Raw genomic sequence first — 13,298 nt, forward strand, 5'->3', positions numbered from 1 at the left:
GCCTGTATGTCAGCTACTGGGGCCGAAGAAGAGAAGAGCTGGCTATTGCAGGTGGGACATCCTGCTGGCGCAGGATACCCCTTCGCCACGACTCACTTGATGAGCGAGGGCTGGGGGCTCGAGTTAGAGTAGCCGATCCAGATGATGAGCGGGAGCCAGCCGACGGTAATGGCGGTCTGGGGTTAGCTAGTTCTCGTTGGAGGTGAAGCTCGTAGAGAGCATATCCAAAGGGTGAAGAGGGAAGGGAATGGGGAACGGGGAAGAGCGGCAAGCGGAAGGATGAGTGGTCGAGATGCCTCGAATGCCTTGACGAGACAGCATGAGCTCAGCGATGGGACTCTGAGACTCTGACAAACGACACAGCGAGTCGATGGCGGGTACGATACTGAATGAGTCGATGAGCGAGAGGAGACGGAAGCAGGAGACGGGGGAAGACATCGCGGTTGTCGATCCACCCGGTCAGAACCGTGTCTTGAGCCCTCTCTTCAAACGCGAAAGCTCGCAAGACAATCCCGAGTCCGTAAAGATCGTCGAACAGCTCGCTTTCAGGCCCATTTGTGGTGCAATGTGGCGAAGGAAATCGATCGCCGCCGGTCGAAAGCCGCAGTCGCAAGCCGAAGTCGAACCTCATCCAGTCGTCCTTCCCTCGTTCCCACTAATGTCCTTGCGTTCTCCGTTCCCTCTCCACGCCCTTCTGAACACTTCGGTGCACTCGATAGCGGCTGGAATCCTTCTCGACGATCATCGGAGAAAACTAACCTTGGCAACACTGTCTGTCAGCTACTTCTCAGCATGGTCAGAGCTGCAACCCACCCGATAGCAGCGTTAACGCGGTCCTTGGTCTCGTCGGAGAAGGCCATTTTTGTTAATTATCAGTTGACTAGAAGTTGATAAGGAGAAGAAAGGTAGCGGCGGCGAACGGTGGATGATGAGAAAACAATGTCCGGCGCCGGTCTGCGGCGAGCGACTCTTGCATTAGGTGGGAGGGGTGAAAAAGTGGCGAATCCAAGCGCACGTAGACCCGCCGAGGTGGGCCCCGCACTCCCCTTGCGCATCCTTTCATCTCGTTGATAGTCGTGCTTGCTCGTCCGATGCATACGCTCACTCATTGCTCGTGATTGCTGGCCTCGCTGTGCTCACTGAGCTCACGTGGAACTGGGACTTTTACTGCATTGACTTCTATCTTTCTTCTTACTTCTTACGTTCTCGGGCAGCACCCTCTATGGATAGGCTGGTGGTACAGGCTCGGCGCGCCCTTTTGATACCTGACTGCTGACTCTAGACTACTGACTTACTCTAACTATCGGCACGGGTCGACACATAACACACCCGCGTTCTCGCTCCATGCGTAGCCCCACTCGGCGAGGAACTGCTTGACGCTGTTCGCGAGGCGCACCTTGCTCGCGCCGCGGGCCGGGTCCTGCTGACCCACGTGCTTTTCCTCGCCGACGACGATGTACGCGAGACCCCGGTAGTGCTCGCGCTCGAGCTCGGCAAGGAAGTGGCTCGCGAGCTCGGCGCCCTCCGAGCCGTGCAGCGTGTGCAGGTCCAGGAGACACTCGGTGCGTTCCTCGGACGACAGGCGATCACCACCCGGCGATCACCACCCGGCACCTTGCCGGCCGAAGCCACACCGAGGACGACACCGAGGCCCGAGCCGCACTCCTTGCCCCGCTCGGTGCGGTCACGCGGGTCATCCGACCACGACGGGTCCCGCTTACGCACCGCACGCTGCGCGTCGTGCATGCGGTCCTTGACCAAGGCATTGGCCGCCTCGGCCGCCTCGTGCAGCATCTTCTCGTTGAGAGCCTTGCCCTCGCGCGAGAAGCGTTTTGCAGCGGCGCCATCGCCGCGACGGAACGCGTCCGCCGCGCGGGCCAAGCGCCGCGCGGGCCAAGCATGCGTTGCGGGCGTGACCGAGGCGGATCGACGCTGCGCGCGCCGTCATGTACTGCTCGTTCGCCGCCGAGCCGGTCGCCAGCGTCGGAAGGAGCGTGGGCGCGTGCAGCTTGACACGGTTCGAGGGGCGCGGCACGACGGGCACTGACGCCGGCGCGTTGTTGGGGGTCCTGTCCCCGCCAAGCGGACCTTGACCTTGGGCAGACACCATGCGAGGCTGGGCACCAGTGACATGGATGACGCCAGCAGGTGGCGGGGCGGGGGCCGGGCGCTTCACCGCATTGGCAAAGCGGTTGCGGGCAGGATCGAAGCGTCCAACGTGACGGTTCAAGCGCGCGGCAAGCAGGTCTGGGAAGTCGTCGCCGCCGCCACCGCCGTGGTTGGCACCGTAATGACCTTGGATCGGAGGCGTTCCGGGGATCGAACCGCCGGGCGAGTCAAGGTTCATGCGGCCCATGGACGAGTTCAGCTGGTTCGGATCCATGTTGTTCGGAAGGTTGTGCATGAACCTGAGCATGGGTCAGTGAATGACCGAGATTAGCAACTCACTCGCAGCTCAGGCCTTTGGCGCAGTGGCCCCGCAACCAGAAGCGACACAGCGCACGGTCCAGATCGTGACTGGGAGAGGGTCAGTGATCAATGACGAAAGTGTAAACAAACCTGAACCTGCAGTCCGAACGACGGCATTCTCCGTTAAGGAAGTACCGACACATCCGGGTCGGGCCAGTGTTACGGGGTCCTCCCATGCCCGAGTTCACATTGCCGCCCAAGCCACGGCCTCCCTGTTGGAAGTATCCGGGACCAGGAGCATGCTGAGGCCCACCTCGCCCATCAATACCAATCAGAGGTCGCGGCGAGTTGATGCGCTGTGGCGTCGAGGCACCTGAGCGTGGGTGAGCATACTGCGCCACGAGCATGGCCATTGCTGCCTCAAAGTCGTAACCTGCACGGTGCAGTGCGTCCTCGAGCTGCACACGAGGAACGGTCGAGAACACAGACGACAAGACATCCAGAGGCGTCATGCCTGACGGGGGAGCGTTAGGGTCGTCCTCCGCATCTGCCGAAGACTTCGACTCGTACGACGTAGACGCCTGCGAGCCGTAAGGTGTAGCCAGCGGACTTCCTGTAGGGTGGAAATCGTGGTTGGCACCACCAAACGTTGGCTCGAATGGCTTGGCGTGCGAGTTGAGGCCCGAATCGTTCTGGTGGTGCAGTTTGGGGAGACCGGAGCCGAACGGAGAGAACTCCTCGTCGTCTTCCTCGTCGGGAACTACACCCCGGCTGGCCGGGCGAGCCGTCATTGCAGGCGAAGCGAACATGTCACCAGCCAGCTTGGCGTGCGTGCGAGTCGGGGTGCCCAGCGGAGAGTGGAAGGGACTCGAGGGGTCGCTAATGATCGGAGCTGCCATGATACGACCCGACCCGGTGCGTACCATGCTTTGACCAGCACCGAAGGCGTACGGGCTCGCGGACCTCGAGGTAGGCTCCGCATCGCGCCACGGGTCGGCACTGGGGGTGAACCCAATCGTAGCATTGCTCAGGTTGCGGGTCGCCGGGCCGCCAGTCGGGTTAAACGTCGCCGCCTTCACGTTGAGAGCCTGACGGGGAGAGGTTGACGGGGACACAGGAGCGCTGCTAGACGAGTCGACGCGACCCAAAGCCGATGGACCATGCGACGAGGTCGGAGTTGCTGCTCCTGAGCCCGCAGGGGAGTGTGGACGTGCGAGAGGGGTGCGAACACGGAGTGTGCCTACACCAGTGGGCGTGTAAGGCCGGCGGATACGGGTGGGTGTGAAAGCCCCTGCCTGATAAGGTACACCACTCAGGTCATCTGATATCAGCTCGGCATCGTTCAAGAACAACAAACGCACCTCTGTGACGGTGCATGCAGTCGAGGCAGACCTGGTCCATAATCGTGTCGTCCTGAGGTCAGTCTGGGACGCCTTGGAACAATAGGGAATTCCGGAACGCGTGCTTACCTTTCCGAGGTCTCCCATAGGACTACGCAACAGGTCCTTCACGTCTTCCTCCTGCTCGTTGTCGAGGAGCTCGATAATCTTGCGGACGATGTCTTCTTTCTCCTCACGAGTCGGACCCGCTGTGCGGTTGCCGTTCGAGCTGGTGTTGGACCGGGGTGCCTTGGGTTGGCCATCCTCATCGGCTGAGCTCGCGGTCTCGTTGTGCTCCGAGTGGCCGTCGGTGTGGTGGTGATCATCGTCGTCGGAATCGGATTCGCCTGAAGACGAAACGCTCAGAGGGTGTTGGCCACTCGCGTTACGGGTAGCAAGACTGGTGACCAACATTTTGAACACATAATGTGCTAGGTGGGGGTTGGTATCGAGGACCGACTGGTCCCCGCCCGATTTGGATGCCATCGTGATTCACGAGTATGGCGGATGCGGAAAGAGGAATGGTTGGGAATGCAAGCGAGTTTGGTGAGAGACGAGGGCGAGTATGCCGACAGCGGGGGAAACGAGGCTGGTGTGTTGATTCAGCAGCAGGCGTCGGAGAAGGGTGTGGGAGAGTGGGTGGCGGTCTACGTGTACGGTGTACGGTATGAATGAGGCGCTGCCAGAGGACGTGGGAACGCCAACATGCACGGACAGAGACCGATACGTTAGACAGAGGGGATGCCGTCGGGAGGGATAGGGGAGGTGGTGAGGACGAGGAAGGAGGTGACAGAGGGATGGGGGGTGATAGCGGCAGATGCTGGACGAGTCTACGGTTCGCTAGGCTCAATGGTCACACACTGGCTGGCTGGGCTGGCTGGGCTGGCTGGCTGCACGGCTGTAGGACAGGCTGGAATCCTTCTCGACGATCATCGGAGAAAACTAACCTTGGCAACACTGTCTGTCAGCTACTTCTCAGCATGGTCAGAGCTGCAACCCACCCGATAGCAGCGTTAACGCGGTCCTTGGTCTCGTCGGAGAAGGCCATTTTTGTTAATTATCAGTTGACTAGAAGTTGATAAGGAGAAGAAAGGTAGCGGCGGCGAACGGTGGATGATGAGAAAACAATGTCCGGCGCCGGTCTGCGGCGAGCGACTCTTGCATTAGGTGGGATGACGTTAATTGGGAGGGGCACATAACATCTCGTCATTGGTTCATGTCGCCAGTCCTATGAGGTCGCAGCATCCGACCAGCCCAGAGCTAATTCCAGGTGGAGGTCCGTCCAAGCTACTGCCTTGCTCCTGCATCCGCGATCGATCGCCTTTGAATCTGTCGAGGGTCGCGCCAGGACCAGGGCACGAGTGCTTGCATCTACGGACATGTGCTCACCCCCTCACCTCACCTCCCACCGCGCCTGCATTTCAGCCCCGCTGCTTGCTGCGCCTAAGCCATTATTATGTCTTCCTGCACAGCAAATTTCGGAGCACATCGCAGTCATCCAGTCCACTGCTTGCACAACTCGGCATTCACCCTCAGGATCTCAAACCCAGATCAGGACAACGCCATGTGGTGATCGCGAGTGACCCTCTCACCAACGCGCCGCCGCCGTCTTACGTATCCGCTACCCCGCACTGCGTCGACGCGGGGTATACATCTGCCGCCAGCTAGCACTGTCATCACCCGGCTCGTTCGTCTCCACCGCTCTATTCCGCAACCACTTTTCAACCTCGCCTCTTTCGGCACCGCTGCACCAGCAAGCATACCCCACAGCTCTTGGCACGACCAGCCAAGAGTCGATATACCATGACTGGTTCCGACAAAGAGCCGGGCAGCCCCTCGGACCACCACCACCATCATCATGTCTCCATCTCCGCTCTCCGCAACAAGTTTGAAACTTTGGCTCACGACACCCGCGACTATGTGAGCAAGTCGCGACCGGTATCACCGAGGCCACCAGCGACACCAGCAGCCGACCACTCTGCCGAGGCAACCGCACCTCACGCGGTCGATCCTCCCCTCGCTGATGAGCCGCCAGTTGCGCAAGATGATAGCGTACGTCGCCTGCCTCCTGCCGCGGCGCTCTCATGACTGACATGGGCAGGTACCGATCGTCAACCCGAATCTTGTTGTCAAAGTTCCGCAACCCGTCAAGTCAAAGCCCAAGCCCCCACCTAGAAACCTGCATCCAAGCCACCACCCGTCAAGGAGACGACGGTGGTAACTGCTGTTGGAACGCCCGTGAATATCCCTACTGCAGGATCGACTGCCAAAGTTCCGCCGCCGCGGCCGCCGAAACCCTCTGCCTCCTCTCTGTCGGCATCTCCGAAGGCACCGGTTCAGAGCCCGTCGCCTGTTCTGTCACCGACGCCGATATACGAGAGATACTCCAGACCTCGGTCACCCCTTTGCCAACCGAGCCCTCCACCTAGAGTTGTGGCGTCACCGGAACCGGGTCCTCCTCTGGTAGCGGAGGAGTCTCCTGCGCCAGCCCCAGGACCTATCCCTGCTGGCCCGGCAGGCGATGTTGACGAAGCACCACAATCCTTTGCAGCGATCCGTGAGCGCTTCGCCAAGGGAACAGCTGCGGCAGCGCCATCATCATCGGGGAGCCTCACTGCCAATAAGCCTGGAGACACTCCTAGCACGAGATCTAGCTCCGCGAGGACGTCACCGGCACCCTCTGTTCATGTTCAGGCTCCTACATTGCTGCCCCCTTTGAAGAAGGAGAAGCCAGGAAGCCCTCATCCGCCTTCATCCTTTGTCGCTCCTCCGTTATCGACGACAGAGGCTCCAGCAGTGCCAGATTCGCGACCGAAGGTCGCTTCAAGCGGCGCGTCAACTGCAGAAAAATCGGATCGCGCTCCTCCTCCGCCTCCTCCCATCTCTCGGTCGGCGTCTCCATCCAGATTGATGAGGTCTGCTTCGCCAGCTGACCTGCAGCGGTCTGCTTCGCCTGCGAATCTGGCGCCTGGAGGACATACTCTCACCGCCTCCCCAGTCCAGTCCCCGGTTCTGATGCGGTCAGAGTCGCCTGTTGAGATAGATGAGCCGGTTCAGCTTGACCAGGCTCCGCACTCACACCGGCCACCTCCGCCGCCGCCTCCGAAGAGCGCTGCGCAAAGAGATGAACCCGTCATCCTCCAACCCACGCCGACGCCGCATTCGCATCGGCCGCCCCCGCCTCCGCCGAAGAAGTCGACGACCTCGGTAGCGTCTGCGGGATCAGCGGATTCTCAGACAGGCAACGTTCCGAAACCTCCGTTGCCGGTCCGCCGACCAACTGGCAATGCCGGAGAAGGTGCGATCCCAGTGGCTCCGCCTCCTTTACCCCAGCGATCCAACACATTGGGACCGTCGCCGGACCTGCCGACGGACACGGCAAAGGCGTCTAGTCGACCTCCCTTGCCGGGCAACAAACCGGCTGCCCCAACCCCGAAGAGTCCTTCTCCACCCGAGTCTGTGCCGCAGCGCCCCCGCTCTAGGACGGTGGCGGGAGCTCGGCCAGCAGGCGCGCCTCCTCTGCCTGTCCGCCAAAACACCATGTCCACAGGCCATTCGCCATCACCAGCGTCACGATCCAGGGCATCGTCGGTCGCCGATCGAGGTGCGCTGCCACCGCCACCCCAGCGCAGCGACACGGCGTCGACCGGGTTGCACCGCAGCTCGACCGTTAGCTCGCGTGGTTCGGGCTATGCACCCCCACCGCGACGAGACACGATTTCGACGCCTCAACGCAGTGGCACGATTATGGTACCCGCTGACTCGGACGATGAGGACGACGCGTCCGCCACTGCAACGCCGGGACTTACATCAATGGCCGCACGACTGTTGGAGGAGCACCCTGACGGCTCCCAGGCGAACCGGCGACCGCCACAGTTCTCGCCTGACATTGAGATCAAGGCTGCTCACTCGATAACGGCGTTCACAGTGTATGGTCGATTTGTGGTGTGCGCGCACCACCATGTGAAAGTGTACGACTCTCACCTTCCTGAAGGACCGATTTTGGATTTCGACCCTAAGCACATGGGCCTGGACAGCAAGGTGAAGGAGCCGCGAGTGACGTCGCTGTGCTTCCGACCGTCGACCAACGACGCTCACGAAGGCCGCTATCTGTGGTGCGGAAATCGGGATGGGCACATCTGGGAGCTCGACATTAGGACCGGCGAGATCACGGCCACGCACCCGGGCGTGCACTCGGCAGCTGTCACGCATATCATGCGCAGCGGTCGCAACATGGTGACGCTCGATGAGTTTGGCAAGCTCAATGTGTGGGAGGTGCCGACAACGGACGGACCCGAAGACGAGGGCGGCGTGAGGATGGTGCGCAACCTCCGCATCACCGAGAAGCCGACCTTTGTCAAGATGATCCGCGGACAGCTGTGGGCCGCCACGGCGCCTGCGGTGCGCTCGACGACCAACAGTGCGACTGCGCGTGGTCCCACTGTTCGCGTATGGGACATCACTTACCCGGGCACGGCGCCGCCGCCACTCATGGCGCTGACGACGGAGTGGACGGGCTCGGCGACCTCGGCGGCGGTGATGCCACTCGACCCGTCAATCACGTATATTGGCCACGAGGGCGGCTTTGTGTCCCTCTGGACGATCAGCGATGGGCAGCTACAGTGCGTGCGCGTGCTGAAGGTTTCGAGCACGGACATCCTGTCGCTGGAAGGCGTCGGCGAGCGCCTGTGGGCGGGTAACCGGCGAGGCGAGATCCACGCCTGGAAGCTTGACGAGATGCCGTGGGTAACGACGAATATTTGGAACGCGCACGGTGATCAGCCAGTGCACACGCTAGTCGTGGACCCGTACAGCATCGAGGCGACGCGACGCTTCATGGCGTGGTCGTGCAGCCGCGACACGCTGCATGCGTGGGACGGTCTGCTCGCGATCGACTGGATCGACTGCCAGATGGTTGCGCGCCAGGAGCAGTACTGCGAGTTCCGGGAGGTGCGCATTCTCGTCTGCTCGTGGAACATCGACAGCGCCAAGCCGACCGACCTCGTCGGGGGTCCGAACTCAAACTTCCTCCCCGAGCTGCTCTCATCTGTCGAGAGCCCCGACATCATTGTCTTTGGCTTCCAGGAGGTCATTCCTCTGACGGACAAGAAGCTGACAGCGAGTGAGTACAGCTGACATTGAGCTACCTCAAGCTAACGACAGAAACGCTTTTGTTCGGAAAGGGCGGCAGCGACCGCGTGTCGGGTGTGTACCAGGCGTGGGCGGAAAAGCTCTCGCTCGAGGTGCGCAAGAACCTCGGTCCGTACACAAAGGTGCACTCGGAGCAGCTCGTGGGTCTCTTCGCAGTTATGTTCGTAAAGACGGAGCTGCGCGACTCGCTGCGAGACGTGTCCGTGTCGACCGTGAAGCGCGGCATCGGCGGCATGTACGGCAACAAGGGCGCGCTCGTGGCGCGCATGGTGCTGGACGACACGTCGATCTGCTTCATCAACGTGCACCTGGCCGCGGGACAGCGGCACAAGGCAGCGCGCAACGCGGACGTAGCCGCAATCATGGACGACAAGGCCGTCTTCCCGCCTGCCGACAAGCTGCCGTACGTGCACGGCGGGGACGGCAGTGGGATTCTGGACCACGAATTCGTGATCCTGAACGGAGACCTGAACTACCGTATCGACCAGCGGCGCGACGTGGTGATTAGCGCCCTGTCGCGGGGCGACCTAGCCAGCCTGCTCGAGCACGACCAGCTGCGCAAGGAGATGAAGTCGAACCACGCCTTCCGTCTGCGCTATTTCGCCGAGGCGCCCATCGACTTCCTCCCCACGTACAAGTATGACCCGGGCACGGACGAGTACGACAGCAGCGAGAAGAAGCGCATCCCCGCGTGGTGCGACCGGATCCTCTTCACGAGCTCGCCGCGCATCAGCGCCATCAACTACAGGCGGTACGAGCCCACTGTCTCGGACCATAAACCCGTCAGCGCCGCGCTGGCTGTGCAGGTGAAACGCGTCATTCCGGACAGGATGCGCAAGGTGCAGCGTGAGATTGACCAGGACTGGCAGCTGCGCGAGGCCGAGTTGCTCGTCAAAATGGCAGACGCGTACAAGGCGCTGTACTAAGGGGCTGGGCTGGAGAAATAGAACATTGATCATAGAACTCGCATGTATCCATACAAAATTGAAGCTGCATTCTGCACACTCTTTGTCTTCAGGTGGGTATTTGGCCTCGCAGATGCTTCCAAACGCATCCAACTCCCTCGCAAGATCGATGTTGCCACAGCGACCCCGCCCCACCCTTCCTTTCCAACAAGACCACAACAAAGCCCCCTGGTGATCCCTACGAGGCAGGATCATCTCGCACCCCCCGAGAAACATTTGAGCGACCAAACTGACCCGTCATCGACCCCAGAAACCCAAAAATGCTCGAGCAACCGCGCGCCGTCCCTCCTCTCGCCCAGAGCGAGACAGACGTGTTCGGGGATGTAGCTCAGTTGGTAGAGCGCGTCATTAGCATTCATCTGCTAACACTTGGACGTTGACCTCCTTAGTCTCAACTCTCGGCCAAGTTAGGAATCGTTCCTGAGACTTAGTTACAGAGGTCTTTGGTTCGATTCCTACCTTCTCCACTCCCTTTTTGGGGGCTTTGGGGGCTCTCTTACGCAGCATCTTACATGCTTTTGAAGGTGTTGGCCTGTTGGAAGGGTGCGAAAGGCTCGAGGGAGTGATGGACGATTGGTAGAGAGAGAGGTCTGGGTGGGTGGAGGTGGAGGTGGAGGTTGGGGTGGGGGTGCCACATTGCTTTGTGGCATGGTTTCTGTGTCTCTGCGTGGTGGCTGGCACTACAGGCTCTGGCTTCGCTCGCTGCACATTGCATCGCTCTCTAGATGTCACACTCTATATAAACCCCGACCGCGGGGCTCATGGCACAACTTGTACTCTAGTCAAGCTGGGCATACCCATCCTCCTCATGGTCATGGAGGGTATGCGTGCCCCCCGTCCTGCCCCCGTAATCATTGAGTCTCACGTCGTCTCTATCCCCGTCACTGTCCCAGCCCTCCCTCTGCGGCCTGTCGCGCTGCACACTGATACGGCGCTGGACCTCGCGCCCCATCTCCCGTCCCACACTGCCGACTCTGGACCCGAGCTCGCGCACGCCCCGCGTCACCTCCTCCACAGTCCCGCTACTGCGCCGGGGAGCGGGCAGGTCGGGCCGGATCTCGACAGTCCAGAAGATCGTCGCCGAGGTGTGCACGAACGCGTCCTTGTCCGTCACGTGGTTGCTGCTCGACACGGGCCCGTCCATCGACGACAGCCAGTCAAAGTCCCACTTCAAGCCTTCGGTGCGGATATGGCTCGGGCCAGAGAGGGGCAGGAGGCCACATGTCTCGCCCATCGTGGTCTGGTCGATTTCGATTAGATGCGCTCCGGGGGGGAGACACCACGCCAGCGAGTCTTCGGAGATGATAAAAGTGGCGGCCTTGCGCTGCATCTTCAGCATTGTGCTGCACGTTGCGATCGTCTGGTCGAATCGGCCGCTGAGACCGCCGAAGAGGAGCAGACTGAATGTCGTGCCTGAGGCGGACTCGATCGACTCCACCTCGTCGATGCACTTGTGCAGATCGGTGCTGTCCTGGTCCGCCACCTTCTTGATCTTGACGCCGCGCGAGGAGTAGTATGCCCGCACGTCGGGACGGAGCGAGTCGAGATCACCCTTGATGATGGTAGGGAGCATGATCTCGCGCTCGGAGGGTGAGAGCGCATCGTACAGTCTGTTCGCGCCGCCGTCAGCGCAGAGTCGGACCGAACTAGCAGCCCAGGCCCGCCGAAGCGTGTCGAGGCGTGTGATCGGCTGGTTCAGAATGATCAGAGCTAGCGGGTTCCGCAACGGCCGTCCGGTGTCGCTCAGCAGACCCGTGAGGGACCACGTCCGCAGGCCGGGGTACTCGCGCCGGTATCGCTCCGCCGTTTGCGTGAAGGAGCTCGCGGCAGGGGCGGACATGGAGCTTGTCCTGGGACCAGGGACAGGAGTAGTGGAGCTCGAGGCAGAGTTGGACGAAGTGCGTACCGTGGGTGCCGGTCGTGAGCCCTTGGCAGAGGGATGGCGCTGCGGTGGCGGGGGAGGCGGGTCGACACCACTTTGGCTGACGGCGCGCTGGACTTCATCCGCCAGGTCCTTCACGGGACGCTTCTCCCGCTCCCCGCTCGCAGCACTCAGGTCGCCATAGCGAGAACTAGACTCTCGGGTCGTCTTTGCTCGGCGCAGGACGGTAACCGAGGATCCCGGCTCGGTTACAGGTGCCGCCCGCGCGGCCGCAAGGCTGGTAGCAATAAGACCGGATGGGGGACGGCCGCTCGTCTCAAGCGTCGATGACGAGCTTGTGCTCGACGCTCTCTGTCTTGTTCGCGGGGGGAGGTTGGGACGAATTGAAGGCTTCCGGGCGGGCAGTGGCGGCAGTGGCTTCTTGCTATCATCGAAAACATTCCGCTCGGTGCCACTTCGGAATGGGTTCTTGCTGGGAACGCCGCCGCCCTCAAACTCCGGCTTCGGGGGGAGAGCGCCAGACGCGCCAGGCGGGGAAGGCGGCGGCGGCGGAGCGTCCCTAAACGGATCCGAGTTGGCGGGTAATGAACGCCGGTTACTCGAGCGCCGCGGGGGCGAGGGCGGCTTCGGCTTGGCAGGGAGGGACGGGCGGCGCTTGTGTTCCGGCGCCTGCGCCGGGGCACGACGCGGCGGCGCTGGTGGAGGCGCTGATGCTGGATCGAGCGGAAGCGGCTCGGCTGTCTGTCAGCTCGATCTCAAGTAGAGCATGCATGCGACTGAGCTCGGAGGTTGTTGCGCGCTGTCCGAAACCTTGTTCCCCGCTCCGTCCACTCACCAGGCACAAACACGAGGTCGAGCTCCGGCCGCCTGCCTCCAGCAGCATGCGCGAGCGCACGCAAGACGGCGTACACTTGTCCGGCCTGAAGGCGTTCGCGTCCGGGAATCAGGCGCAAGACCTGTTGTTGTCAGCTACAGCCGCAAACCGACTAGCTGGGTCCGAGCTCGCCGGCCGTTGCTGCACCTACGTCATCGACGAGCGGCTTGGGCACATCGAGCCTTCCCGCACCGAAGTCTCGAACGACACCGCGCTCGAAGCGTGCCGTTCCATCGGGGTCGATGCCGGCGTCTCCCTGTGCCGCCTGCGCCAGAAGCAGCAGGTCGAGGTACCGCGTGTACGCCTTATATTCCGCTGGCGATAGCTGTCGTCAGCACACTTCTTCTGATAAGACTCTGCAATGCGCCCTGCGCAATGCGGTGCGCTGCAGATTTGTGGTAGTACGTACCGCCGAGACGTGAAGCTCGGGCTGGCGCGCGGTCATGGTGGTATACGTGGCGTGGGAGGTGTGAGTGATGGCGACAACACGGCAGACGGCAGACGGCAGACGGCGAGTTCACGATGTGCTCAGCGCGATCGAGGCGTCATTGAATTCCAGGCCAGGCTCAGCTCACTCAGCGTCGGGCCTGTGCCGCCGTCGTGCCTGCGTGCCGGCTAACTTTGGGACATGAGCCAGA

General features: G+C 61.6%; 3 protein-coding genes and 1 non-coding gene across 4 annotated transcripts; 2 read left to right on the forward strand and 2 right to left on the reverse strand.

The window, feature by feature from the left end:
- Positions 1-1,300: 1,300 nt before the first annotated feature.
- Positions 1,301-4,274, reverse strand: A1Q1_06979 (uncharacterized protein; the record flags this gene model as incomplete). Its single annotated transcript, XM_014327228.1, has 6 exons — positions 1,301-1,522; positions 1,591-1,932; positions 2,015-2,408; positions 2,449-2,517; positions 2,560-3,833; positions 3,879-4,274. 6 exons carry the CDS (start codon positions 4,272-4,274, stop codon positions 1,301-1,303), a joined length of 2,697 nt encoding a protein of 898 aa, XP_014182703.1.
- A 1,317-nt stretch (positions 4,275-5,591) lies between these two features.
- Positions 5,592-9,865, forward strand: A1Q1_06980 (uncharacterized protein; the record flags this gene model as incomplete). Its single annotated transcript, XM_014327229.1, has 3 exons — positions 5,592-5,840; positions 5,964-8,910; positions 8,952-9,865. The coding sequence occupies 3 exons, from the start codon at positions 5,592-5,594 to the stop codon at positions 9,863-9,865; spliced, it is 4,110 nt and encodes a 1,369-aa protein (XP_014182704.1).
- Positions 9,866-10,221: 356 nt separating this feature from the next.
- A1Q1_t182 lies at positions 10,222-10,371 on the forward strand. The gene has a single exon. It is a non-coding gene; the product is annotated as a tRNA-Ala (tRNA).
- A 311-nt stretch (positions 10,372-10,682) lies between these two features.
- On the reverse strand, positions 10,683-13,105 carry A1Q1_06981 (uncharacterized protein; the record flags this gene model as incomplete). The annotated part of the gene is made up of 4 exons (XM_014327230.1): positions 10,683-12,523; positions 12,622-12,742; positions 12,812-12,985; positions 13,070-13,105. The coding sequence occupies 4 exons, from the start codon at positions 13,103-13,105 to the stop codon at positions 10,683-10,685; spliced, it is 2,172 nt and encodes a 723-aa protein (XP_014182705.1).
- Between the last annotated feature and the right edge of the window lie 193 nt (positions 13,106-13,298).

This window comes from Trichosporon asahii (assembly GCF_000293215.1).
Source record: "Trichosporon asahii var. asahii CBS 2479 unplaced genomic scaffold scaffold00009, whole genome shotgun sequence".
Taxonomy (NCBI): Eukaryota; Fungi; Basidiomycota; class Tremellomycetes; order Trichosporonales; family Trichosporonaceae; genus Trichosporon; species Trichosporon asahii.